At 51.6% G+C, this 27225-nt stretch overlaps 1 protein-coding gene across 1 annotated transcript; it reads right to left on the bottom strand.

Moving 5' to 3' along the window:
* Positions 1 to 96: 96 nt before the first annotated feature.
* Positions 97 to 26982, bottom strand: COL6A1 (collagen type VI alpha 1 chain). Its single transcript, XM_064160272.1, has 36 exons — positions 26713 to 26982; positions 24504 to 24746; positions 23572 to 23701; positions 21538 to 21738; positions 21060 to 21219; positions 20733 to 20855; positions 20624 to 20644; positions 20382 to 20402; positions 20238 to 20282; positions 19911 to 19964; positions 19060 to 19104; positions 18926 to 18952; positions 18554 to 18580; positions 18408 to 18452; positions 18116 to 18169; positions 17376 to 17438; positions 16917 to 16979; positions 16691 to 16744; positions 16564 to 16599; positions 16355 to 16417; positions 13820 to 13882; positions 10705 to 10767; positions 10151 to 10213; positions 9632 to 9682; positions 9512 to 9547; positions 9008 to 9070; positions 8473 to 8538; positions 7715 to 7750; positions 7348 to 7384; positions 6467 to 6475; positions 5428 to 5561; positions 4306 to 4415; positions 3819 to 4002; positions 3434 to 3608; positions 2722 to 2751; positions 97 to 2127 (listed from the first exon to the last, which is right to left on the bottom strand). Exons 2-36 carry the CDS (start codon positions 24610 to 24612, stop codon positions 1517 to 1519), a joined length of 3072 nt encoding a protein of 1023 aa, XP_064016342.1. The 5' UTR covers positions 24613 to 24746; positions 26713 to 26982; the 3' UTR covers positions 97 to 1516.
* Positions 26983 to 27225: the final 243 nt, after the last annotated feature.

The following is a 27225-nucleotide window of genomic DNA, read 5'->3' as shown; positions in this document are numbered from 1 at the left end:
TTCTGACAGAGTGCTCACAGATCCCAGCAATCTCTTTCACTGAGTGACTTTTTGAACTTTCAGAGTCCTTGAAATTCAAGTCAGACCAACTTCCAGTGAGACTGTGGAAAACAATTTATTCAACAACTTTTCAAAGTGAACAATTTTAGTAAAACACAGGCATAAAACAAAACTACCATGGACAATGGGGGTTTGGATACAGAGTAAGGAGTTTGGGGTGCCAGTACCTGGCAAACGCCATTGCTTTCTCAGAGCGCATGAATTCTTAGCAAGAGCACCAATGGAAGCACTGAAACAAAGTCTCACCCAGTCAAACCACATCTTCAGCGTGGTCCTGGAAACAACTGTGTAAACACCAAGGGCCTGCATTAGACATGTAGTGATAGCACCTTTGTCAGTACATCTGCAGGGTGTGAGTCAAAGACCCCAGCAGATAATGGCAGCATTTCCCTTGACTTTGCTGGGTGGTGGATGAGGCCCTAAATCAATATATAGTACAAGTAGTGGGTTTCCATGGGGCCTGAGTGCCTATCTCCTAGATGTTCCTCTAGAAATGGTAGCCCCAGATAGGTCACTGGGGATTAGACAGCTTGGCACTTAACAAGAAAGAAAGAAAGAAAGAGAACCCCACTAACTGGGCTCAGAGGGATTTTTCCAGCATGGGCCTTAGACTACAACACAAGTCATCAGGTTATTCATGAGGTTCCTGGTTTCACTGTAGGACCGTGAGATCAGTTAGTGAAGGAGTGCAGTTACGTACCTTCTTCTAGGGTTTACCCCCTCCCCAGTGGATGCTGTCCATCTTTCATCTGGTCAGTGCCTACCCTCCCTGCCTCGAGTGGGAGTGTAACCACTGAGGGATGTTCTACCACCCACCTCCACTCCAGCCCTGGATAATCAGTGCCCCATCCCACAGCACTGAAGGCCAGAGATAGTTCTACCTGACTTGAGTAATGCAGTTCATTCTTGCCCTCACAAGCACAGGAGATATGAACCAAACTTGCCAGCCATGACAATGATCCCCTCTCAAAGCTTGCTGAAGTGTTGAATGTGTCACTTGATGCACAGTGTTGGGTCAGGACCACTGTGAGCTGGGCCAAGTGCTCAGCTGATGTATGAAAGAAACAAAGGCACAAAAAGACCTGCATCTGAAAGGAACATGACCATCCTTATGAGACCAGGCTAGTTGTTAGTGGTACAAAATTCCTCATCCTGATCGTTGGCAACAAAAAATGGGATGAGAGGTTGCTATTGGTGTTCTGGCAGCTTATTGCTAGGAGTGCTTGTGTTTGCCTCTTGTGGGGAGAGAGACGCAGTCACGGGCAGGGAGAGAAATTTGAGGCTAAGAGAGTAGAGATACAGATGATGAAGCAGGGGAAGAAGGAAGGGGACTATGCCCAGCCACTATGGCTATCTGCATAGGCACAAATTCCTCAGGTTGGTCAAGAATACTGTTAATTTTTTGTTGTTGTTGATTGGTTTTCATTTATAGGATGGCTGAAACCCATCCAGATGCTCAGTCAACAGCTATCTTCCTGGAGACAGTTTGGTAGAAGACGCCTCGCAGCAGAGAAGTATAATCAGGCACGCGGAAGAGGTGGCGCTCCCCATAGACCACGTCATAATCTGCGCTCTTCCCTGTGACCAGGACACGGATGTTGGGCTCGTTGGCTTGGCTGCCCACTGCCAGCACATAGATCTCAATGCCAGCCTGCTGAGCTTCCTGCACAGCCCTCTCAATGGCCCTTGGAGTGATCCCTTGAGAGTTGCCATCAGAAAACACCAGCACCCTCTTCTTGGCCGCAGCACGGGACGACCGCTGGTACAGCCCCGTGACGTACCGCAGAGCGGCATTGACGTCCGTGGCGTCGTTGATGAACTCCATGTTGTCGATGGCCTTGGCGATGACTGTGTAGTTGTGCTGGAACTGAGCCTCCACTTTCTGCTGGTTCTTGCCGCTGTACTGGACCACTGAGACGCGCACAGAGTCGTCAGCAGGCTTGCCGGCCTCCAGGAACCGCTCCGCCAACCGCTTCACAAACTTCTTGGTGGTCTCAAAGTTCTTGCTCCCCACACTGGTGGAGCTGTCCACCAGCAGTGTGATATCTGCCAGCCCCTCGAAGGTGACTGCAAGGGGAAAGGCCCAGGGCTCGTTACGATGCATTTATCCTCCTGCCACTTACCTGGAAAGCTGCTGCCACACAGACTTTCTGCCTTGTCAGACTTAGGAAATCCTCGCTCTCTGAGTTTTTGCTAGCTTGGTTTCCACAGCCTCAATGTTGTCCTACACTTGCCCTTTAACACCTTCATTCCTTCTTTTCTTTGGTTTACAGAGTCACTTAGATAATCCAGTGGCCTGTTGCTTAAATACAGCATTGCTCTTGTGTGTCTGGGGGACCACTTTTCAAGCACCTTTCTCAAGTACCTCTGCTGCCACTGCTACCACATAGCAATTGATCTTGGTTACCTGTCTCGGGTAAATTCCATGAGGCCTAAAATCTCACATGGTTTCCTCTCAGGTGCCAGAAAAGCAACTGTCTAGGCTTTTTGTCCAGGTTCTTTGGGCTAGTGTGTATGTTTGAAACCCTGTGAGTGTCTGACAAGGCTTCTCCAGCCCAAGAGCCTCCCTGTTCTGTGACATCTCCAAGCTCCAAGGAACTCCCACTCCTCCCACCACAGAACCCACAATACCTTCATATGGCAGGAGTCGTCAATACTCACTTGGACAGGTGTAATCTGGACATTTCTTCTCTGGAATTAGAAAATTAGAAAGAATAAAGTCACAAGGTCACCCAGGAAAATCACTCTTGGTCTTCACTTCTCCAGACTAAACAGCCTCAGGTCTCCCAGCCTTTCCTACCAAAACAGGTGTTCCAGTCCCTTAATCATCTTCATAGCACTCCATCGGACTCTTTCTAGTATATCCCTGTCCCTTTTGAACTGGGCAGCCCCAAACTGGACACAGTACTCCAGATGTGGTCCCGTTGGGGCAGAGTAGATGGGGAGGAGATCCTCCCTTAACCTGCTGGCCTCACTCTTCTTCATGCATCCCAGGATACCATTGGCCTTCCTTGCCACAAGGGCACATTACTGTACCATGGATAACTTATTGTCCGCCAGGACTCTAAGGTCCTTCTCCATGGAGCTGCCTTCCAAGCAGGTCAACTTCACAGTATTCTGGAGACGTTATGGACAGGCATGTCCTGCAGCAGAAAAGGACCTGCACTTGGCTGGCTGCAAATCATTCTGAGACCCGAGGTGTCCATTCCTGTCCCTTATTTAACTAAACCTTGACCTTTGTTCTCTTGCCTCAGTGCCCGCTTAAAGGCATGACTGGGGGAAGGCAAGGAACAACAGTCTGCAGCTCTCACTCTTTGGCTGCAGCAATCCTCAGTACTTTCCTTATTGCCTCCTGCCACAAACTTTCACTCACCTTGGCAGACGTATGAGGTGATGTTCTGCAAGAAGGTATCATCCAGGAGCTCTGCATAGTTGTCCCTTTGAATGGACAGTCCTGGTCTGGTCGGTCTGCTCAAACAAGCAATGTCATTCAGGTGATCTGGATTCGGAGGGTTACGGAAAATGTCTCCTATTCCAAGGGAAACCACCTGGAGGGAAGTTTAAGTCCATCATTGGATGCATTCATCACCTAATTCATTCATGAACTTGAAAGTCTGTCACTTTGTGAGAGTGCTTCCAGTGACACATGTCCCCCCTGACATAGCCTTGGGTACCAAAGACATGGAGACCTCCAGGGAACCTGCACAGCTACTGTATGGTGTTTCCCTACAGGCAGGGTCCTTCCCTTGTGCCCTTACCGGGGTGACATCACACAGAGAGTTGAGTGGGGTAGGATCCCTTAGTGTGTCAGAACGTCCGTCTGTGATGACGATGGCAACGCGCTTGTCAGAGGTGAATCTCCGCACCAGGTTCTCCTTGGTGAACTGCAGGGCTTCTCCAGTGAAGGTCCCCCCAGCTATCCATTTCAGGTTCTTGACTGCCCTGCAAGCACAGACATCACAGACTTACAAGTTCTACCCCATGGATATTGAGGGACCCCACTGAACCTGTATCTCTGACACACTTGTGAGGCAGGGAAACATTCCTGCACAGGGCTTTGGGTGGAAAACTGGCAAGCTCCTTGGCCTCAGCAGCGCTTACAATGGCCAACAACTACTTTCCACCAAAGACCCTTTAGCGTCCTTGTAGTGGCAGGAGCTGCTGAACTGGAGATGGAAGATGAGAGATGAGTAAGTGTTGCTGGATCAGGTCTCTGTGTGGTGTGTCAAGACTCTGCAGACTCACTGTTTGAGTGCCCCGATGTTGTCTATGTTGGCATCGCCCATGGCCACCAGCTCCTGTGTGTTGCCATGGCTGTACTGCACAACACCCACACGAGACTCTCCAGATTCAAACTGTTGGGAAGAACAGAAAACAGTTTGGGTCAGATACCTCAGGAAGCCCTCAGGAGTTCAGAAATCCTGTACAAAATGCCTTCATGATAGGGTTTGCTACCTCTCCTCAGTCTATTCCAGGCAAAAGGAACACCAACAGGAGTGGAGGTACATGGTGACCAGTTCTGTGAGCCAGCCAATGAAACAAGACCCAACCCCAGGTTTTCTGACTCGATGGTCTCAACAAAAGCCATTGAGTATGTCGGGTGGCAAGGAACAGATGCTTTCTTCACAACTTCTGCCTTTCTTCCACTGCAGTTGCTTTGCTGCATAGTAGTAGTCTTTCTGCTTGTTACACAGCTCTTTGCCAGCACAAAGTGTCCAACAGCAGGTCGTTGAGACTTCAGAACCCAAACATCCCTTCCAAATCACACAGGTAAACTAAATTTCCAATGCACAGTGGGCTACCAGGGAAGAATTAGGAGAGTAAGCATTTGTGTCCCTCTGCATACTGAAAGACTCACTATGGGGACAATATTGCACTTGGGGGCTGCAAAGGTGGTCCTTTTTAGTATGTGCTTAACTGACAGCTTAAGCCCAAGCTTGGGGGGCACACAAAGGTGCCTGAGGGGCTGGCTGTCAGAGAGCTAGGGCAAGCTGCAACACACTTTATGTGTTATTGACTCCAGCCACTTGAAATGCTCAACAGGACAAAGAAGAAACTGAGAAACGGATTGGATAAGGCAAAAGTTTTATGAAGTATCTGCTCTGGGATGTCTAAGAATAGCTCACAGCCACAGCAGGCAGAGTTCCTTTGCCCAGAAAGAGTGAAATGACAATGTTTTAGGAAAACTGCTGTCTAGTCTCCATCACTTTTTCAATCTGTGAGGAATCAAGGCCTATCTCAGTCACCGACTTGAATCTAAGCTTTCTGGAGGCTCCTTCAATGGAAAGCATCTCCCTGTTTGTTTGCTTGCAGTGAAAAATAAGTGAGTGCACACAAGTGTGCCCCAGCACTCAGTGGCAATCTCACCTTCACACGCTCGTCCTTGCTCAGGCGGTCAATGACTTTGATGATGAAGTCCTTGGCAATCTGGAAGTTCTGCAGGCCAATGCTCTCTGAGCTGTCCAACACGAAGAGGAGGTCGACGGGGCCACAGGTGCACTCTGCAGCAAGGCACAGGAGCGGAGGGGCTTGTGTTTTCTACCTGAGCAGCTTGCTGAGAGCAGCACGCTTTGAAGGGAGGCACACCAAAGCAAGCCACTGATGTCTGCTGTGAGTTCTGACCAGGGTGGGTGTCCTATCTACCTCCAAAGCACAGTATAAATTAAAGCAGCAGAAAGCTGTGTAGGAGACTTGAGAGACAGTTCACTAATTTTTCTGTTTGCCTTTTGCTCAGTGCCCCTTATAAGACATGTAGCATTTCCAAGCTGCAACTACCCTTGAGACATGCAGTAACTATTCCAAACCTGTTTCCTCACAAGCCTTCTCACTTTTTCCTTTCACCCAGCCCAGGAGGACAGAGGTGACAGTGGTGGGCTGGAGGAGGCTGACTCAGTTCACTCCCCTCTTTCCTGTGCCTAAAGGTTATCATGTGCCCTTGGATCTTCCTTCAAGCTTTTGGATTGGAAATCCAACCCATCAGACAGCATTAGAGAAAAAAAAAAAATTCAATCACATTTCTTTGCTAACCAGCACAGGATTTGGAAGGAGGAAGACAGAGCTGGATCCAGAGTGTGCCTGGATGTGACTTCCACTGCAAAAAAGGGTGAGGAAAATCTGCCTCCAGTCTGCTGGCAAAGGCCACCTCAACAGCAGTTTCCCAGTTGTAGGACCCAGCCACAGCACGCTTCAAATCCATGCAGCACCCTTAGGGAGAGCTTGTTGCCATTCCCTGCCTTGCTCCTGCTTGGTCCTCCCTCCTGGGCTCTCACCATATCTCTATAGCAGAAGGCAGGGAGCAGGAAAAAGTAGGGAGCAGATAAAGGCAGGGAGCAGGGAAAGGCAGGGGTGCAAGCAAGGAGAAGGCCTAACAAATATTTTCAGAGCGGCTTTGACAAGTGATACTCACCACAGCAAGCTGGAGGAGAGGGGAAGGGGAAAAAAAGAACATTAAAATGCTTGATACAAGGGGTATTCACACACTAACACAGACTGAAGGGTTTTGTTTCTGCAGAGTTAAAGACACCTGGTCTGGACAATTCATGCTCATGGAGGTGCCCCTCACATTTGAAATATCCAGGTTTCGCTCCTCTTTCAGACTGTGGTGCCCCAGCCTGGAGCCCTGCATGTATTCTTACTTCAGTACACCCTGATGTGCTCTTACTGAAACAAAAATAAAAGCTAATCCTGACGGGATTAGGCAAATCGCTGCAGTATGGAGCTCAGGCTCAGTCCCCCAAGCGCCCTGCGTCCTTCCAGCACTTCACTGCTGGCCCTTTGCAGCACGTGGGTACTGCTGCTCCCCTGGCAGGACACCCCAGATTTCCCAAGAGGGAAAGCCAGGCCCTGCTGTTTGAGAAAAGAACCCCAAACTGTTGTGAAATGGTCCAGGCGAAGATTTCACACAACTTTGTTTGCATTTCCCTGACAGTTAATCGTATGTGTACAGAGCCACGGACAGCAAACCTGTCTGAAGTACACTTATAATGAGACACAGTTACATGACCTGCTCTAGAGATCAAGCTGGAAGTCTCTGGGTCAAGAGAAGGGACAGCAAAGTGCAAAAGATGTGCCTCTTTTGGGCTGCTGGCTCAGCTGCAGGGATGATGTCTGACTTCTACCCTAGCTCACTGACTTAGCTGTGACTCTTGGAAAGGGAATGATGCCTGTGGCATCCCTCTGCATGCTGCCTGGGGATGGCCCTGCTCACCGAGGGCCAGACAAAATGCAGCTACCTTCCACTCAGCAAGGAGCTGAGCAGGATGGGAGGAGTGGTACAGGAATACTTACAGCACATCTTCATGATGATGTCCAAGATTTCACATTCCTGAAAAGAGAGATAAAAAACCATTTGAATAGCGATCAACACAGCCTCTTGGCTCCCAGGGTGGTGCTCACTATCACTGCCTCTGCTGCTTTGTGCCTTCAAAGCTGATCCTGGTCTGGAAACAAGTGATGTACAAGTGGTGCTGATGATGGACTGGCATGAAGGAAATCGGGCCAGTGACATTCACTGGAACTGTAATGGGGGCAGTCATCATCCAGTCCAAGATCATAAGGGTCTCCTCAGCAGTGACTCTCTCTCAGACACCACCATGCAGGGTAGGGATAGCTCAGATCAAGTAAGAAAGAAATGTTCTGATCCTGTGCCACTCACATCTGGTCCTGGAGGCCCCACAGGTCCTGGTGGTCCCTGTCAAACAGAAGCACAGAGACAGCAATTACAAGAGCAACCAGTCCTATCTGCAGCATACTCTGCCAATACCTTGCTAAGCAATGCAGAATCTGGAAAATTCCTTTTGCTTCCCAGTTGCTGCCCCCTGCACAGGGCTTTGAGCAGGTTCACCTGCTGCTTGCACAATGCCCTGAGGCTGCATGGACATGGGAGGAAGGAAATCCACTTCTACGAGTGCTGAGCCTACTAAGGTGGGAAGTCAAGCTCTTGATTCAGGCAACAAGCACACACATCATGTGTAACACTGGCCCTACAGCACCCATGAGAGGGAAGGAGGGACATCACTGGCTTGGAAGATGCCTCTTCTGTAGCCTCCAGGCCAACATGAAGCAGTGCAAGGAAGTGTAGACTTAACAAGAACTGAAACACTTTCAGGTTCAGGAAGGCCACTCCATACTGGGGTTTTTTGAAAGGCTGCCTGCCCTACTGACCCTGACCACAGAAGAATGCTTTTCTCACGAGAGAGCACAGGTGCCTGGGTTTTCTGCTGCAATTTGGGGTGAACACTGTTTCGAGCCTTGTGCTCCAGACCGCAGCAGCAGGCTTTTAAACTGCCTTCCTCCTGGTGTGATCAGGGAGAAGCACAGTAAGTCTGCTCTGAGCCCTGCTGCTGGGAGCTCCATCATGATGCTCAGCATGCTGAGCTCATCAGTGCAAACCCTGCCAGGGTCCTTACTTACCGGGCGGCCTTCAGGTCCTCTGTGGCCCTTTGCCCCTTTTATCCCCCTGGGGCCAGAGACTGGATTCTGCAATAAAAACAGAGAAAATTCAACAAATCTGTGTGCCAGAGTGCAGCACCTTCCCCTCCAGATGTCTATTGAGCCTTGCTTAACCACAATCCCCTTATCTGTGATTGCTGTAGCTAACCAAGTGAGTTGGGACCTGAGAGGATTGAGGCAGACACTGGGAAAAACCTTTCTTCACTCTACAGCAGTGCAGCACAGGTGCAACCATTCCTGTTGTCTGGAAGCATACAAAACTTGCAGATGATACCCACCTCTAACAGATCTAGAGGTTCTCTACTTGTAAGCAGTAGGACACAAAATGAACATCTGCCCCCTTGCCATCAGACACTGCTCAGCAGCAAAGGGCATTGGCAGACTTAAAAAGTCTGACTTGTTCTGACCCACACTTAAGGCAGAGTTAGAGATGCACCCAAAGCTCCTGCACTGAGTTCACAAAGAAGGATGATTCAGATTTATATAGATTACTCACATCATTGCCAGGGTCTCCAGCTTCTCCTTCATCACCCTTAGGACCAACATAGCCTTTTGTTCCCTGAAAAATAGTACAGAAGAGACTCCTGTCTATGGACAGCTATTGTCAGCATGGCAAAGTTGGTGCTGACATGCAGTGACCTTTTGAGAACTGGCTCAGGACCAGGAGGAAGACTGTGGGCTCCCTGGCATCAAATTGCAGTGCTACTCAGGGAGGATGATTCTGAAGTGACTTTCACTGTTACAGCACCATCCAGTTCCCTCTGAGTGGCACTCCCACCCCAAACTGGCTACAGCACTGTATCAGAGAGCATTCAGCCCAGGCTGCTGCCTTTGGGTGTTACTACCACTGCATCATGGAGGACACTTCCACCAGAAAAATCCACTGCCAGTAGAGGTGAGCAGAAGGAAAAGAGGGCTTTGGAGGAGCTGAGAGACTCTAGGAGCTAAACCACTGGCCAGGATAATTTATGTTGGGTGTACAAGGAAGCAGCAGACTTACATTAATGCCAGGGTCACCTCTGTCTCCTGGCTGTCCCTGGGGATGAAGGAAAGGGAGCAGGTTAGGTCAGACAAGCAGAAATAATGGCCTTGCAGCTTCAAAACAGCATAAAAATCTTACCGGGGCACCTGTGAATCCAGTTGTGCCATTCCCAGGAGGGCCATCCTCCCCCTGGGAAAGAAAGGAGAAACATGTGAGACAAGGAAAAGCAGATCCCTTAGAGAGCACAGAAGTAGGACCCTGCCTTCTTTGCATAGTTTATCTGTACAGCAAAACGTTTGTGCAAAACTCATGCAACTGATGGGTTGGACACTGGTGTAGGCAGGTGAAAAAGCCACCTTGCTTGTGTGTGACCTGCACAGCCAGAGAGGAGAGTCACACTGCCCCTCTCAGAGACTGGGAATATGGCTGCCAACAGTCTGGGACGTGTCAGATCTCTGATGCTGGAAAGTACATCCCAAAACACAGCTCCTTGAGCCTAAAGCATATTCAAAACCAGGCTGCTTGCACATTTCCCCAACATCTCAGCTATGTAAGAATGTAATTTCTTTTCTCCCCCAGCTGGATCATGCTGTGTGGAACCAGCCTACTGTCCATCCTTTCCACATGCATGCAATCCCCCAGACAAATACCACTCACCCTTTCCCCTCTCAGGCCAGGATCTCCAGGCAGCCCAGGTGCTCCAGGCAATCCTTTTGGGCCCTAGAAGGAGCAGAATCAGCAGTCAAGCATTGTACACTATCCTTTGAGCTGGGAAGATGATGCCTTTGAGGGAACCACCTACCACCACAAGCTCATCATGGAGATATTTTACTTATACAGAAGCAATGCAAATCCCACATCTGGGCTTGGGATTCAACTTGCTCCCTGTCCCAGAGATCAAATCTGCCGGCAGATTCAGTTGGCTGCTCCCAGAGAGCAGCTTCCCTAGCTTCTGTGGTGGGAAAGCATGTGGCTTTTGGTATGGCATATATTCTCTCCACGAAGCAGCCTCTGGGAGGTGAAGAAAAAGGCAGCTATGGCTTTAAGGACTCATAAAAAAATGCCTTGGTGTGTCTGCCAGGAAGTTAGCGCTTGAGTTTGTGGCTACAAAAGATTCCCAAGAGGTTTGAGGACAGCCCTAATAGGCAGCACCTCATGGTCTTCACTTCATTCTCTCTCCCAAGAAGATGTAGTGATGAAGCAGCACTGACCTCGTTGCCACGGGGGCCATCATCTCCTCTGTAGCCCTTGGGTCCTGGGGGTCCAACCTCACCCTAGGGAAACACAAAGAGATCTCACAACAAGGAATTTATCTTGGTGCTGCTCCTGCTCTGAAGAGAGGGTCCCTTCATTTGGTACTGTGGTGGGTGGAGGCATCCACCTTCTGCTTTGCACCTCACAGCCATCAGTCAGTCACCCCTGCTCTGGCCAGCTTCACAAGAAAGGTCCTATTGATGGAGATTAGCACAGCTGGGGAGATGCTCCAGGAGCTATGCCTGGCTCCCTGTGTCCCCTTGCCTTTCCCTGCTTGCTGCAGCAGGTTCTCTGAGGCTCCTCAGAGTTCCTTAAGCCCTGCTGTCTCTGCAAAGCCTTGTGGGAGGCAGCCCTGGCCAGAGCCCTGCGGAGCATGAGCCAAACCAAGGTTTCTGGGCCAAGGTGTGACACTGCAGGCGTGGGCTGAACACCACATGCTTTCAGTGGCAGCCAGCCCGCAGGACTGAGCAGCCTCCAAGGCCTTAAAGGCTATCCCTCTCCTCCATCACCTCACAGGATCTGGTGGGGAAGGGGACCAGGGAAGGAAGGATGATGCTTTGTATCAGCAAAGCACAACTGTTTGCACAGTGGCATCCCATCAGCTGTGACAGAGGTACCACTGTGGCAGAGACTGGTCCTTGGTGAAGCATGAAAGTGACAAAGACCTCTTGCTACAGAGGCCTTCATGTAGGAGGCTTGGACATGTCTGCACTGCAGCCAGGCTGGTAGAGCCCCTTCACGTCTGCAGGGAATTTCTGTCCTCAGGAGGCTGCAGAGCCCTGGCAGTGCGTACCGGAACAGACCAAAACTGTCACTCTGCCACATCCCATCTGGACAGTGACTGCTCCCTGTCAGCTGCAGGACTGGCCTGTGACCTCCTGCACACACGCTCAGAAGGAAGCGAGCTGGGAGCCAGGGACAAGAACTCATGATCATCTCACAGCAGCCAAGGCTGGATCCAGGACACCCTTGGCTCACACTGGCCGTACATGTCCTCACCGTAGCACACAGTGCGAATCCCTCATGGCCCTGTCAGGAGTTTATGAAGATGCAGGATTTTGGGTTGGGAAATCTTTAACAGTTCTGTGTCCAGTGCCTTTTTGGCTGAGACAAGAACCACAGGGGCCAGGAAGAGAGAAACACCACCAAACTAGCCTGTGAAGATCAGGGGGAAACAAAAAGTCAACTTTTAGCTTCTCTGAGATAAAAAGAGGATGAAAGGGAGACACAGGTTAGCGGGAGCCCTTTCCTCTTGCCAAGAGAAATACACTCTGAGTGTCAGAGTTTGCAGATAACATGGCTTGAAAAATAATTGTGTTTGCCAAAATCCTCTTCTTGCCCAAGCCAGATTACACACTTATTTTTAATCTGGCCAAGCAAAAGCATTCTTCTTCAGCTTGTGGAAAAACATCCTTGATTTGCAAATGCTTTTGAAATTTCCGTGGGGTGGTGAAGGTGCTGGGTCAGTTTCTGGTCAGCAGAGGTATCAGAGCTGCTTCTGTAGTACTTCCCTCTCAGACAGGGGTTTGACTCCAGTTTGTGCTGGGGAGGGAAAACTGGTGCCCCACAGGCTCAGGGACAGCAGAAAGACTGTTCTTTTTCTTTTCTACTCCCGGTCAGTGAATGCCGGCTGGAAGTAGGAGCTGTTGTAGTGTGGCTCCTCACCGTGCTTACACAGCTTCAGCTCTCAGGCATGCATTGGGTCTCCACATTAACTCATCTTCTGTGAAGTCCTTGTCCTGCCTTGAACTTGGAATGAACCTCTACCACATGGAGCTGAGGAGCTCTGGTCCTCCCACCTTCTCCTTTACACACATCCAGAGAACTGCTTCCTTACCAGGGCCAACTACCAAAGTGACATCTCTCATCATGCCAACGTTCAGCAAGCTGGATGCTGCCAGGTGCTTTACTTGCAGCAGAACCTCAGCTCAGCTATGAAAAGTAGGATCTGGACAGTGCTCTAATATGAGTTCGATGTTCTTCACTAACACAAGACAGACTCGAGGGAAGCTCAGCAGAAGGCAAGCATGACCCTGGACCAGCATATCTGCTCCCCAGTCTGCAGTATGGTGCAAGTCTGCAGGGGATAGCATGCATGCATCAATGGCCCCTTTGGATCTCCTTCAGGGCTCTTCAACATTTGGGTGACCATAATGGAATTCAAAAGCTGTCTCATCTTTGTCCACACACTGGTGTCCATGCTTCACTCCTTGTGGAAGTACTACTCCACCAGCATGGGAATCTTTATCACAATACTTCCCTGCATCTTGGGCTCTATCAAATGTCTGGCAGTATGGGTAGGAGGGGAGCTGTCCCACAGAGCCCCATGCAAGGGTGATGTCAAAACACAATTGCTTAGGTGCAAAGAACCTGTTGGTCATTGCAATCAATAATATCATCATGGAAGATTAACACAGCAACACCTCCAGACACGGAGTTATCAGCTGGGAGCTGGCTGTGCCTTTGAGAAGAAAGATCCTTCAATTGTGCAGGAGACAGAAGCCTTCCTTAGGCTGGAGGTAGCCAGCTCTGCTCTCCAAAAAGCCCACTGGGTCTCAGCTCTGTTCCTTGAGGCACATGAGAACAAGCACACCCCAGAGCAGGAGGGTCAGACCTTGCAGCAAGTAGACTTAGGGACAGATTGTTTCTGCAGATGCCAAGGGTGTCAGGGACACCACTGGGGCCCCGTCAGGCTATGCTCACCGACACAGTATGTCTCGTTGATTCCCTTGACTGAGGTGAGCAGCATCTGGCCCCAGGCCTGAACATTTTGTGCATTGCTGCTACTTGCACTTGCCAGTTTCCAAATCTGTCAGACATGTTGACATCTGTTTCCATGGGACTGGGAAATGGCTCTGTCCCCAGTTCAGCAACCAAGTCTCCCTTTTTCAGCCCTATTTATATTCTTGGCTCTCCTTGAAATCTCTATTCCTCTTCACCTGCTTTGCTATCTGGTCTGGAAGATGTTTAGAACTTGCCTCAAAATGCAGCATCAGTTAAGGCCCCACCCTACTCACCTTGCTGCCTCAACCACTTCCACCTGGGATCCAGAAGGTTAATCCAAACTCTTACCTGGTCACCAGGTGGTCCGAGGGGTCCTTCCCGCCCTTGATCACCAGGTGGTCCAGGCTCTCCCTGAAAACACACACAGAGGGCATGAGAAACTCAAAGAGGGACAGACACAAAGTGCAAAGGGTCCTGCATGCAGTGGGGAGCAGGAATGGCAGCATATGCTGGGTAGAAATGCAGTGATGCCAACAGGGAGGTTTTTGAGGCAGATTCAGTAGTTGGGTAGGAAGCTATGAGAGGCATAAGGAGAAAAAGACAAGCTAGCACGGACACCTTGAAGCCAAAAACATAGCCCTAAGAGGAAGACCTTCTAAAGGAGAGGAGTGCTTGCCTCTGGGTGACAAGTTTCAGCCTGTTGTGTGCCAGAAAAGCAAACACTTTGGGAGATCCATCTCACAAAGCTTCTGCAGATACACACATCTGGCCTTGGTCCCAGACTTGGCTTTTCCCAGCCACACTGCAACCATGGCTGCTTTTCTAGAGTGCCACCCTGGGCAGTCTGCATGCAGTGGAGCTGTTGTGCCTGTCCGTGGCCAGAGACTAAGGCTAGAAGCCTCTTTCTTCCACTCCCTGTCCCTTCAAAGCTGAAGAGATTTCCAAGGGAATGATGCAGCAGAAGGAGAGGAAGGGTCTCACCTCTCATGGTTGATTGTCCTTCCTCTTTTTGTCACTAACACACAGCACCTTGAGCCAAGTTAAGGCTGATTGCAAGAAATCAACAGCCCAGGAGAGCCTGGAAAGCCTGAGTCTAGGTGGTTTTGCTCCTCAACAGCTCTGATAGAAGGAAATGCCCAAGGGTTGGACATAGGTCAGTTACATTTTCACTTAACCAATGGGGTTAAGTGCCTTTGGACAGCCTTCCACCAGTCCAGCAGACCTGCATCCTAACAGTGTGGCATGTCTGCCAGATTCATGCTGGCTCCAGGGCACATACCCTGTTCAGACACACGTCTAGGGGTGAGCAAGCCAGGCAGGCAAAAGGAGAGCCAGGAGGCATGGACCCAGTCTCTGCATCACCAGGGCTTGCTGCAGGCTCCTGTCAATTCAGAAGAAAGCCTTTCCCTGTTCAAAGTGGATCATTACAATAGGTTGTGGAGTCTCCCTTTCTGGAGATATTCAAGAACTGTCTGGATGTGTTCCAGTGTGATCTGCTCTAGGTGACCCTGCTCTGGCAGGGGGGTTGGACCAGATGATCTTTTGAGGTCACTTCCAGCCCCTGATATTCTATAATTCTATGATTACCCCTTACAGGGCTGCACAACAGCCAAGCATAGAGCTTTGCACCTTACAGCCAAGATGCACTTGAGATCAGCCAGCACCAAGTTCTACAAGACAAGTATCTTTGTGTGAGGTGCTGCTCTGTCTGTAGCTGTAGGATGTAGGGTCAGGCAGCCACCAGCCTGCAGGGAAAGGAGGTGTTCAGCAACATCCTGTGACAGTCACATCGAAGTTAAAACTTCGAGGAAATCTGTTGAAAGCTTGACAAAGCAAAGCTGTTGTTTAGGAGATTCCAGATGCCTAAGACAAACAGTACATATAAAACACAACTTCCAAAGGGCCCTGAGCATGAGTAGAGACGTTTTATGGAGGCTACACAGCCTTGTGTTTAAGCTAAGACTTAGAAGGAAACAGTCCATCATCTGTTCAACAATTTGACTCCAGGACACTTCATCTCCCACGCACATCTGTCCTGCACACCACGTGAGGCTGCGTGACTGCTCCCCAGGCAGTAAACAGGAGCGGGGAGACTGCCAGCAGCCCTCTGCCAGAGCTGCCACCTCTCCAGAGTGGACTTCTGGTCCTTCTCTGAGTTGATAGTGGCTACTGGCTGTCCTCACTGTGGGGACATGGGAAGAGCAGTGCAGTGGGGCCACCCAGCACTGCCAGAATACAGCCAGACACTGCTAGGATGCTGATGGGATCCCTGTCTCCTGATGCTCCACCTCTAATCCCCCCCCCGGCATGTGTGTCACTTCTGCTGCTTGCCACACGTTTGTCCTGGCCTGCCAAGGGACTCTCACTGTCCCTCCCATGCTCATACTTGGTGACTCATCTCCAGCAGGCTGGAAAAATACTTTCCTAGTGACTCCCACCTGGAAGGAGAGGGAAGGATGTTCTCCCTCCTGTCTGCACCCACCTGTGCTGCCCTGCCAATGATGGCACCTATGTCTTCCTTCATGCTCCACTAGTACCCCATGTAGCCTCCCAGCACCTAGAGGAGAATGCCTTGCCTCTTTGTTCTCCATCAACTGTATTTTCAGCCACCAAGCAAGGACTGACCACTTTCCTCTGCTCTTGGCTTGCTGGACATAGTCTCCTCTGGGCTTTGGCTGTTTGCTGATAAGCTGCCAGCATAAAGGCACTACTGCTGGGGGACAATAGCAAGTCACTCCCAGTCTGGAAGGTAAAGGCACAGAGATTTCCTGCTGGCCTGCAGGCTGGTGGCATTAGCCACTGGGCACCAATTTCGAGTCCCTGGCTGCCAAGCAAGCCTTGTTTGCAAAGAGATGCTGAGAGTCACTCCACAGGTGTAGTTACCAGCTGTCCTCTTGGCCCACGGTCACCTGGCGAGCCTGGGGGACCTCTTTCTCCATTGCTGCCCTGCAAGAAGATGGTGGGAATATAAAATCAAGACCTATCCCTAGTAGCAGCAAAGCTCTCCCTCACTGCCCACTTCTGAGTGGGCTCACCCCCAGCACTCCTCCTCCTCTGCAGGGTACCAGCCCCTGGCCCATGCCCTCACTTACCCGTTCTCCAGGAGGACCATCCACACCTGGAGCACCCTGTGGAGAAGTAATAGTGGGGGTCAAGTGGTGGAGATGGCCAGCAAGCATGATGGCCAGGGGAGATCATGGCCATGGGCACAGAACTCACCTCATCACCTGTCTCTCCTGTTGGTCCAGGCTCGCCCCGGTTTCCAGGCATGCCCTAGGTGAGCAAGCCAGAGGGGTGCAAAGGAGACAAGTTAGTAGGTTTTAGAGTAAAGCCCTGTGCGCTAGCAGAGCTTTGGGCAAGCTCTGCTTCAAAGTCAAGGATGGTGCAAGAGACCTCATCCTCTCACAGAGGGCAGAAGATGGTCATACATGAGCTTGTCACACACCTTCTCTCCGGGGCTGCCAGGAATCCCTTGTCGGCCAGGCTTTCCATCATCCCCAGGCTCCCCCTTCACAGAGACACAAAGCACTCTCAGACTGGATCCAGTGTCCAGCAGTAGATTTCAGAGTCCACCAGGAGCCCCAGTACTTCCCAAGCCCCTTTCTTGCCTGTGATTTCTTCCCAGGTAGCTCCCCATTCCCACCCTCCATGCTCAATCTGCCCACTGTGAGCCACCTTTTCACAGTGGCTACCCAATATCTCAGGGCTGCTTACATCAGGCTCATGGGCACCTTCTCCAATCTTGGACATATTGGGAATTACACCAGCTGGATCTCACAGTGGATCATAGGCAGCATCCCCAAGCAGTGCCAGGAGGCCAGCAATGGGTTAGTTGCGACATCTCCTTACAGGAGAGGTGTTCCAGCAGTCCTCCTTCCACATGAGGCTGGACATGGTAGCTCACCTTCCTTCCCTTGGGTCCATAAGCACCAGGATCTCCCTTTGGTCCAGATGGGCCTTGAGCTCCCTGTTGAAAATAAAGGCAGCATCACTGAAAATCAAACCAAGGTATCAGTCTGCAGGAAATGTGGCATGGATCAAGCACCCCAGGGTCATGGCCTGCAGCTCCCCAACAGGGCAGACAGGAGAGCCATGATCTCAGGAGTGACACAGGAATGGCACTGTACTGTTGTACTCTTACACCATGGCACCATGCAAGCAATGCTGTGGCCATGCTGCTGAAGCTCTGTTACCATAGATGTGTCATCCTGGGAGCATGGAAACAGGCAGGGAAACTGGAGAACCAGTCAGAATGATGCTTTCTAGAGCCCTCCAAAATCTACACCATTTTCTGGGTGGCTGGTTACAGCAGGCTGACATTTGTGACTCCTTGGCTTGTCTATCTGGCACTGAAGTTTTCTTTGCTGAGTTCCCTGTGCTGAGAGCCTCTAGCCAAATTCTCCCCCAGTGTGCAGCTTTCCAGGCAGCCCTGTGCTATGGAAGGTGGCTTCCAGGCAAGGACAAAGCAGACTGCCTCATGGACACCCCTAAGGTGCCATGCCTAGGATGAGCATTGCATGCCTAGAGGCAAATTTCCAAGTGCAGTAACACCCTCCCACAGCTCTCCTTCTTGGAGAGCTCCCTTGGTGGCACACCTGCTGTGTCGATGTATTCATAAGCAAGGAGAACCCTCAGGGTACGTACGTCAAATCCCGGTGAGCCTTTGCAGCCAGGTAACCCTGGGTATCCAGCTTCACCCTACCAGAGAAAGCAGGGGTCTCAGTCAGCATGCCCATGGAATGACCTTCCCCTCATCCCAGAACCCTGGGAGGGACATCCCAACTCTGGGCAGGAGGCCCTGCAGGGAGGGGGCCCCACTGCCCACATGGGACATTGGTTTCATTCCAAGAGCACACAATGGTTTTAGAGGGGTATCTGGGCCAAAGCCATGCTCCTTAGTAAGCCCAGACCTAAGGGCCCTGGAGCGGAGATTTACCTTCATGCCATCGATGCCATCAATTCCACGCCTGCCTTTCTCACCCTGAAATGAAGATTAGGGACTATGAAGAAGGGATTTTCAAAGACCCTTCTGTTCCCAGGCATCAACCAGAAAGAATAAATGGTACAAAATCAGAGACTGACCTTGGCCCCTTTGGCTCCTCTTGAGCCCTGCCAAGAGAAGAGTAGAGATGTTAGGCCCCCATGAGGAGCAGATCCATCTGCCACCACTCTGTAGACCCACACCAGCTCAATCTGAGGGTGCAGGTATTCACCATGCCCCTGCACACCATTAGTCTCCTCCATTTTGCCTAGCTGTGTCCGCTGCACGGTGCTTGCCTTATCCCCAAGGCTGTGCCATCTGCAAAGTGATTGATTCTGTCAGATGCCTGCTCCTGGCACAAGCACTACTGGCAGGAGGGACACAGACCCCAACACTATGCAGCAGCAGGGGAAGCCCTGGGTAACCAACAGGTGGACACAGATCTCCCTGCAATCTCTCCCTGCTGTCCTCACCTTATCTCCCCGAGTTCCTTTGTCACCCTAGAAATGAGAGAAAAGAGAGAAACAAGAGAATTAGAACACCTCAGCACAAAGCCAGTGGTCCATCTAGGAAGCATGCCTGTGATTGAGCCTGCAGACCCACATACCTTCATTCCTTGGTAGCCAACAGGTCCCATGTCCCCTGGCCTGCCCTAGAGGACAGAAAGGTGGTGTTACAGAGGTAGACAATGTCACCACTGCAGTGATGGGGCAGCTTTCCTCCAGGCTTTAGATACGGCCTCAGGGCCCCAGCCACTACATCCTCCCTCAGGAGGCTCTCCCTTAACCATGCTCCTCATTCGCCTAGTCTGGGAGCAAAGGATGATTGTGGAAGGCAGGGGGGACCTGCCCTCACCTCCATCATCTCCCACCCTTCCTAAGGCTGAGGAAAGTTGGTGCCTGGGGACACATCATCTAGGATGAAAGGGAAGGGTAGAAAACCCTTGAGAAGGAAAAGTCTGGGTGTGCATGACTGGAAATGCAGAAGCTGAGTAACTGTACACTCACGTTTGTGGAGAAAGACACCTCCCAGAAATAAGTGTATCTAGTGAAAACTAGGGGAGGAGGAGGAGGGAAATAGTTTGCTCATGCTATTAGCTTATAATTTACCAAAGGTTTCCCTGTAACACTGCTGTGCTTGTCATGTCAGAGGACGTGGGAGGGAGCTCATAGTCCGCCCCTAGGCTGGCATATATGAGTCAGAGATGTCCTCCAGAACGAAAGGCTATTTTGGGTGAAGAACAAGGAAGCCTTGTAGCAACAGGGGAGGGTTGCCACTCCACTGCCCACCAGGAGACACTGCTCAGCTGCATGGCTGCAGAGGGGTGCAGCTGGCCATGACCCCATGGAAACAAGGTGACGCAGGAGAAGAGCTGGTGAGGATGTGCCTATGAGGTCTGACCAGAAGTGGCCAGAAAATAGCCCTTGTGCAGAGTCATGAGGAATGGTCCTTACTTACTGGGTCTCCAGCTTCTCCTTTCTGGCCAGGAAGACCTGGCTTGCCTCTTTCTCCCTGCAATACAGGACAGAAATAAAGTTAGCTCACCATCCCCAGGAACAGAACAACGATCTGCTGAGAGTAGGGAGGGTGGTAGCAGCAACATTCCAGGAGCATGGGAAGTAAATGGTGCTGGGTGCATGGGAGCCTGGTGGTGAGTTCTCAACCATCTTCCCATGGCATAATGGTGAGATGCCCAGGATCCATGCTCCATCAGTGCCTGAACATTCCCAGTGAGCCCATTCCCACCATCCTCATCCTGTAGCATTGCCACAGCTGGTCACTCACCTCACTGCCTGGGTCACCAGGAGGGCCAGGCTGCCCTCGGGGAGGCTGTGGGAAAGAGGTATAAGTTAGATCAGGGAAAAAGGTGCAGCCTCAGGCCATGGATATGCAAGGGAAGGGGACAGGGTTCTCCAAAGTCCAACTCACCTGGCACTCAAAAGAGCAGCACTGTCCAGAGAGAAGGAGAACATAGCATTAAAGGCAGCAGACAGTAACAGGTGCAGAGAGCACCCGGTTTGGGGGGGAGCTTCTCAGCCTGGCAAGGGGCAGATAGGGGATGCCTGCAGGGCAGAGCTGTGCCACAGAGTCCCTGCTTGGCTGTGGGTGACCCACGGGTGATGGGTTCAGGCACAGGGTCAAGGTGGAGCAGGGCTCCAAGAGACACTCACCGATTGCTCTGTGTTAAGTTTCTGCAAGACAAGAAAGCAGAGAGAGGGTTTGAAAGGGACAGGCGAGCGTGGGAAGAGGGTGATGGGGGCGGGGGCAGGTGGCACTCACAATCATGTCAATGATGGTGTTGATGGTTTCCTCCACATCGAGCTCTCGGGTTGGCTTCAGGCTGGTGGCAGTAAAGTTGCGCCGGTAGGCATGGTCTGTGGCGATGATGTTGAGCCGCTGGTCCTAGGGTTGGGGGTAGGGAGGGCAGAGTGAGATCTCCGGGCAGCTGTGCAGGATCTGTCCCAGGAGATTACCACGGAAACCTTCATCCTCAGAGGAGGGAGGGCTTATGAGGGGGAATCAGAGCCTTCCTTGCCATGCTGAGGATCCTGTGGTTTTACTTGGGACCTCTGCAAGTAGCATCCTTACTGCATGGTCCCTACCTACCAGGTGGTTAGGGGAGATAGCAACGGAGAACACTTTGATTCCCAGATGTTTGGCTTCATTGGCAGCATCGTCCAGGCCTCCACAGGGCTCCTTATAACCTTCCAAGGGGTGTCCATCAGTCACCACAATTAGGTATTTATTCTCCTTGTGATGTGAGCCACTGCAAAGGTTTAAATACAGGAATTAACATCGCAAGGATTTAATCAATTTAGCTTGAGAGGCCTTGCCTGGGCACCTCTGGACACGCACCTTAGGCACTGTGCTACACTATAGTCATGGCATGCCATGTCCATCAAAACTGGAGCACTAGCAGTTTTCCACCTTCATGCTCATTTGGTGCCTAGATGGCCTCCTCTCCCACCCTGGGAGCAGCTCTGTGCAATGCACAGGGACACCTGAACCAAGAAGCTTTCAAACTCCACCATGGCCCCCACCACCAGCATCAGCTCCTCTACCCAAGCCAGTCCATCTGCCTTACCTGACAAGCAGCTCCTCAATGCCTCGCTTTATGGCACAGTCGGTGTAGGTGCCCTTGCCAATGTAGTTCACAGATGAGACACGGTTCTTCAGCTCATTCTGGCCCCTGGGCATCGCGGTAAGGCTCTTGATGAGCACGACCTCGTCACTGTAGTGCAGTGCCCCAGCATTCCACACCAGGTTGCGGTCACAGCGGTAGTACCTTCAAAGATACACCAGGACATGCACTTTCAGAACTTTGTCCATGCTCTGCCACCACCTCCATCTCTCTGTCACTGGCCTGCCATGTAAAATGTAAATGCTCTGCCAAACATTGCAGGGCCTTGCTAGAGCTCCCATCTCTCCTGCAAGGCTGGGATGTGCTTCACTTGCAAACTCCAGCCAGGAGCAAGGCAGTTTGTCCAGCAGGTGGGAGGGCAAACAAGTGCAGCTGCTGGGTGTCCACAGGGGTCAGAGAGTTTGGCAGAGAGCCTTCCTGAAGAAATATCAGACTGCAATGGCTGGTGAGCTGGAGGTGCTGAGCTAGACAGCCAGGTGTTTCTGCGTGAGGCAAGGAACCAGCATACACTCCACCCAGGTTGGTAGTGAGTTTTCCACTGCCAGGTGTGTTAAAATGAATGAAGGATGCCTCTCTCTGACAGAAGATCTGACTTGGAGAGAGATGAGCATGTCTTGAAGTACTATCCTGTGTGATGATACAACCTGCACCTGTGACATCCTGGGGCAGGGGCATCACAACTCCCAGTGCTTTGGCCAGTGCCTCAGAGAGGGTCTTTTCAGGATGCTGTGGCCAGTCCCAAAGGGATGGGGTTGTAGTTCCCCAAGCTCATCTTCTCTCTGACCTTTCACTCGAGCATTGCCTAATGCTCTCCTCTCTACCCCACCACTATTGGCTGCTTTGCCATCAGCCAAGCCAACTATGCTGCACATGTGGGTGCCTGGCCTGCACTGTGTGCAAAGTGGTGGCTTGCAGGGAGATGTCTCCAGAGCAGCTAGAGAGCATCAGGGTGAGCACAGAGGTGTTTAAAGTGGGCTCAGAAGGTCCATCTGTCTGTCTGCATGCATGGACAGAACCCAGTGCCTTACTTAGGAGGCAGTCATCCTGCATTGATGGAGGCCTAGCAGACTGTTCCCAAGTATGAGGATCCTGGTCACTCGATGCTTTGTAAAGCAGCTCTCATGCCTGGACAATGGGTAGATGAGCTACTAACCACCTCCCACCTGTCTTGAGACAGAGGTCTTAACTCTCCAGCTTGTGCAGCACTGGGACATCCCCATGGTGTCCCTTTGGGCACTAGCACACATTTCCCATTGCCCCAAGTACTGGGACTCGGGTAGCTTCAAGGCTCCTGGTACTCCCCTGCATCCCTGCAGCTCCTACCAGCCAGTGAGCCATGGCCTTTACTTTCAGCTCTTCCCAGCATCTTTCTCCTCTAGGATTTGGTCCCCTGGGTGTTCTCCCCCTGGGAAAGCCAGGCCTAGACCTGGCATGGTAACAGCAGGGACGAGTGAGGAAGAGGCAGATAAAGGGCTGGGCAGTGAGGTGAATAAAGGACACTTCACAGAGGTTCCCAAAGCTGGGTTCAGTGCTGCAGGCTGTCCTGGGGAACGCGGGTTGCAAGGGAGGCGTCGCTCTGAGGTGTGCTGGCTTTAACGCTGACGGTGCCCCGCTTCTAGCCGAGCACACGGCTTGTTCTGAGCCTAAGCAGCCCGTGGCAAGGGCTCAGCATCACTCTGGCACTACAGAATAACCAGCAGGCCAGCCGAGCCACCTGGAGGCGGCGGGGCCGGGAGCCCTCCTCTTCTGAGGGCGGATGCAAGCAGCCCTGCTAAAGACACAACAGTGCTGCCCTGGGCGGGGACGCAGCGAAGAGGGGGCGGCCGCAGACCGTGAGAGGAGGAGACTCAGCTCTGCTCCCGGCATCCTGCTTCCCTCCTCCCTCTCCGCGGGCAGGCAGGCAGCGTGGGCTCAGCATCTCACCTGGCACCAGGTTCCTTACCTAAAGCAGCCTGTGTAAAGCCCGGGGAGGTGTACCTGTTTGTCAGCTTGTCAATGAACCGGTTGGTGAAATCTTTCACCTGGGCAACCAGGTCCCCAAAGGGCTTCACCCTCAGGGCAACGCTCTCTGAGGTGTCCAGGACGAAGAACAGGTCCACAGGGCAGTCTGGGAAGAATTGGAGAGGCCAGAATCAGCTGGCAGCCCTGCCGCGTTGCCGTCCCAGCCCGGGCTCCCCTTGCTACCCACCCGCAGCCCAACTACTCTCCTAGCAGGCTCCGGGGCTCTGTGCTAAGGACACCACTTTGCATCCTGACCTCATACAGGGCACATGAGAGCACACACACAGGTTAAGGTTGCTCGTTTCTGTTTTGACATCCAAGGCAAGCCAGATCACTGAGCACACATTCAGAGAACATCATCTCGTGGCATTCCACAGCTGCCTGCACATGTTTATCCCATCTACATCCAAAGGACACGTTTGCAAGACCACTACTACTTACTATACAAAATAACATGGAGCTGCAGCTTAAAAAAACCCCAACAAACAAGACATGCTAGCAATTAGTGTAATGAGGAACTAACGATCTTCTGACACATCCTGACACGAACGCCGTCGCAGAGGAGAGTAAACCCAAAAGATGCCGTTCAACAGCTGGTGTCAAAAGTGCTTCAGAAAGCTCAACTCATCCCAGCTGTCAACCCCTCTCTGGCGTCCCTGTGGTACCCATAACCCCTGACAAGACGGCACCAAGCAAAAAGAGCCCAAAAGCATTAAAAGCGAACGCGTCTGGCAGGTCCTCTCTAACCCCGCTCTGCTCTCCTCGGCAAACACAACTCCTGCCCGGAACGTCCTGGGCGAGCTGCAGCTGCGGGGCAGCAGAGGCGTCCGCCCGGCAGGGAAACCGCAGCCGGACTTCGCCGCTGCTCCCGCGGGGGAAAAGCGCCCTGGGAAGCAGCCTGCGCTTACCTTCTGCGTTTGCCACCCGGGAGGTGATTTCTGGGCGCTGAGCCCACGAGGCCCCCCCCAGGAAGGCAGCCAGGATCAGCAAAGTGAGTAGAAAGTCTCGCAGCCTCATCTTGCTCGGTTCAGATTACCATCGAGTTGGATCGAAGCAAACAGGCAGAGAAGGAGAACCTGGCAGCCGAGAGAGGCCGCGGTCCAGAGGTAGGAGTTGCTGAAGATATTTTTTTACCGCTTTCCCCTTGGTTTCTGTGGGAGGAAGAGCAGGCAGGAGGGTAAGGATGAGGAGGAGACTTTTCCAGCCTGAGGATGGAGGGAGGGAGGGATCAGGGGCTGTCAGTACTGAGTCAGAAATGAATGAGGCAGTTCTCCTTGCTCTTTTTCTGGATGTTGCTCTATCTGTGATAGCATCCTGGCCACCTGGGACATCTGCAAGCCTCACACAGGGAGCTCTAGCACGGTTAGTGCCAGCATTAGCATCATCCTTAGGGGTCAGCCTGCTCTTCTGGGCACCATGCTTGAGACACCTGCCAGATTGCTCCCTCTTGGCTCCAGGACCAAGAAAGTTGGATCAGGGAGACAAGCATTCCCATCACAGCTCCACCTGCATGAGACCTGACCTGTGGTGTCTTGCTAACCAGGAGAGTCTCTACCATAGGACAAAGCTGGAGCTTTCTCACAGCCATCCAGGCACGGAGGCAACAAGGGGATGCCAAATTCTTGGAGAAGCACCTTCCTCTCTGAAGGTTTTCTGCTCAACCAAGTCAGTAACCTTAGGGGCAAGCTGAGAAAAAACCCACAGGGACTCCCTCAAACTGGGAACAACTACTCTGAGCTATGCTCAGGGCAGGGAGTGGGGACAGAATCAAAGCTTTCAAGGCCAGGAGGTAGAAACAGGAGCACAAGTCCTTAGGAATGCCTAGAGATGAACATCTTACCATCCCGTAAGATGGCCAGAAAACCTCAAGCAGTTGGGATGTGGCCCCCAAAGCAAGGACTCCCAAAGTGTTGTAAACCATCCACTCTCTATGGCCAGCATTGGAGGCAAGTCCCATGCTTTTGAACTCAGACCCAGAAGTGGGTGCAGCCAAACCCTTCATCACAGTGGGAGCATTAACTGCTCTTGGGGAGAGAGGTGAAATGCCTGTGGGCTGATCCTGCTGCAGATGTAACTTGCTCTCAAAAGTACAGGAGGGGATCAAAAGCTGTTGTTAAAATAGCAAACTGACATATTGTCCTGAATGGCTCCAAAGGACAAATATCCAACAGCACAAACCTAGCCAGTACAAAGGGTTCACACAAAAGCTGGTTCCGTGAAAGCCGCAGGAAATGTGCTACACTACTTTGTAGTGAAGCTGACTGCCACCTCTGTCACCCTGCCTTTCACACACAACTACTCTGACAGCATCTCTGTGTGAGCAATCAGGAGTGTCTCAGGCTTGGCTGTGGGATGTTCTCTGAAGTTGAGGCTGTAGCTCCACTAATTACAAATTACATCATTGGAGGAGCCTGTCCACACTATTGAGGCAGATGTATCAAATGATGACTCTTGGCATAAACAAAATCCCAAGTTAGCAGAAAAATAAAATGCAAACTGTGCTGAACTGAAACCTCACAAACCCAACAGCATGACAGGCACTGTTTTTCATGCCACAGATTTAGGTGCACCTGTAGAAACTGATGTTAGAACGAAGGAAAGCTGAGAAAGAGATGGTCTCAAAGAGAGACAGGAATGCTGCACCATGTCCCCACAGCTTCTCCAGTACTTTGCAGAGCATCAGGGTGTCATGTGCTTTGGCTGAGAACAGCAGGGCTCCTCCTTAAAAAAAGGCTGGGCAGCACGGGAGAGTGACATCAAAATGTGAAAAAACCCCTATGTGTGTGTTTTGAGGCAGGAAGAGACACCTCAGCCCCTGAAGTGCCAAGTATTGTGCTGAAGAAAGCGTTTTACCCACATCCGAGAGGATTCAGTACCAGCATGAGCCTGGATGGTGTAAATAACCACCCAAGAACAGAGGTGGGTGAAATTTGCAGAGGTGTGTTGGTGGCACCAGAAGATAAAGATGCCAAAAGTCAAATTTTCAATGTGCAAAAGATGCTTTGCAAGAAAGCAACTGCGTCCGGGGACAAAGCCTGCTGCTTGGCAGTTCACGGGAGATGAGCTATGATTGGGCTCTTCAGCACACCTCCTCAGGGCTCCCACGAGAGAGCTCACCTGGGTTTTGAAGACCAGCCAGAGGCTCCCAGGAAGGGGATGCTGGGAAGGGATCTGTCTTCACACATCAGTTCAGCAGAGGAATCCTGTGAACCCGCACACCAGAGACATTTCCTCTTCATTTTATCTCTTCCTTTTTGCCCTTTGCTCCCAGGGAACTACCTTGAGCAACACAAGGGCTGATTCACCCCCTCGGTACAGCAAAGGAAAAGCACATCCATTCCCGGGACAGCCCCACTGCTCTGCAGAGCCTTGCAAAGGCTTAAGGATAGTGGTATGGCTTGTGCAAGTTGCCTGCTGACCATATATGGCTCCGTGCAGCTGCAGCCCATCGGACCCCATGCACCCTGACACAGGAAGCTGGAAAGACAGAGCTCCCCTGACCCTGCCAGGGACCCTGCTCCCTGCCTGGCACCCAGGGGCTGTTATCTGGCACCTAGGCACAATCTCTTTGCTATTGGGCCAGACTATGGGGTCAGATCTGTGTCTAGCTTAAAAAGCATTTCAAAGCAT

Source organism: Pogoniulus pusillus, chromosome 2 (genome assembly GCF_015220805.1).
Source record: "Pogoniulus pusillus isolate bPogPus1 chromosome 2, bPogPus1.pri, whole genome shotgun sequence".
Classification (NCBI taxonomy): Eukaryota; Metazoa; Chordata; class Aves; order Piciformes; family Lybiidae; genus Pogoniulus; species Pogoniulus pusillus.
This window is presented reverse-complemented; position numbering and strand designations above follow the sequence as displayed.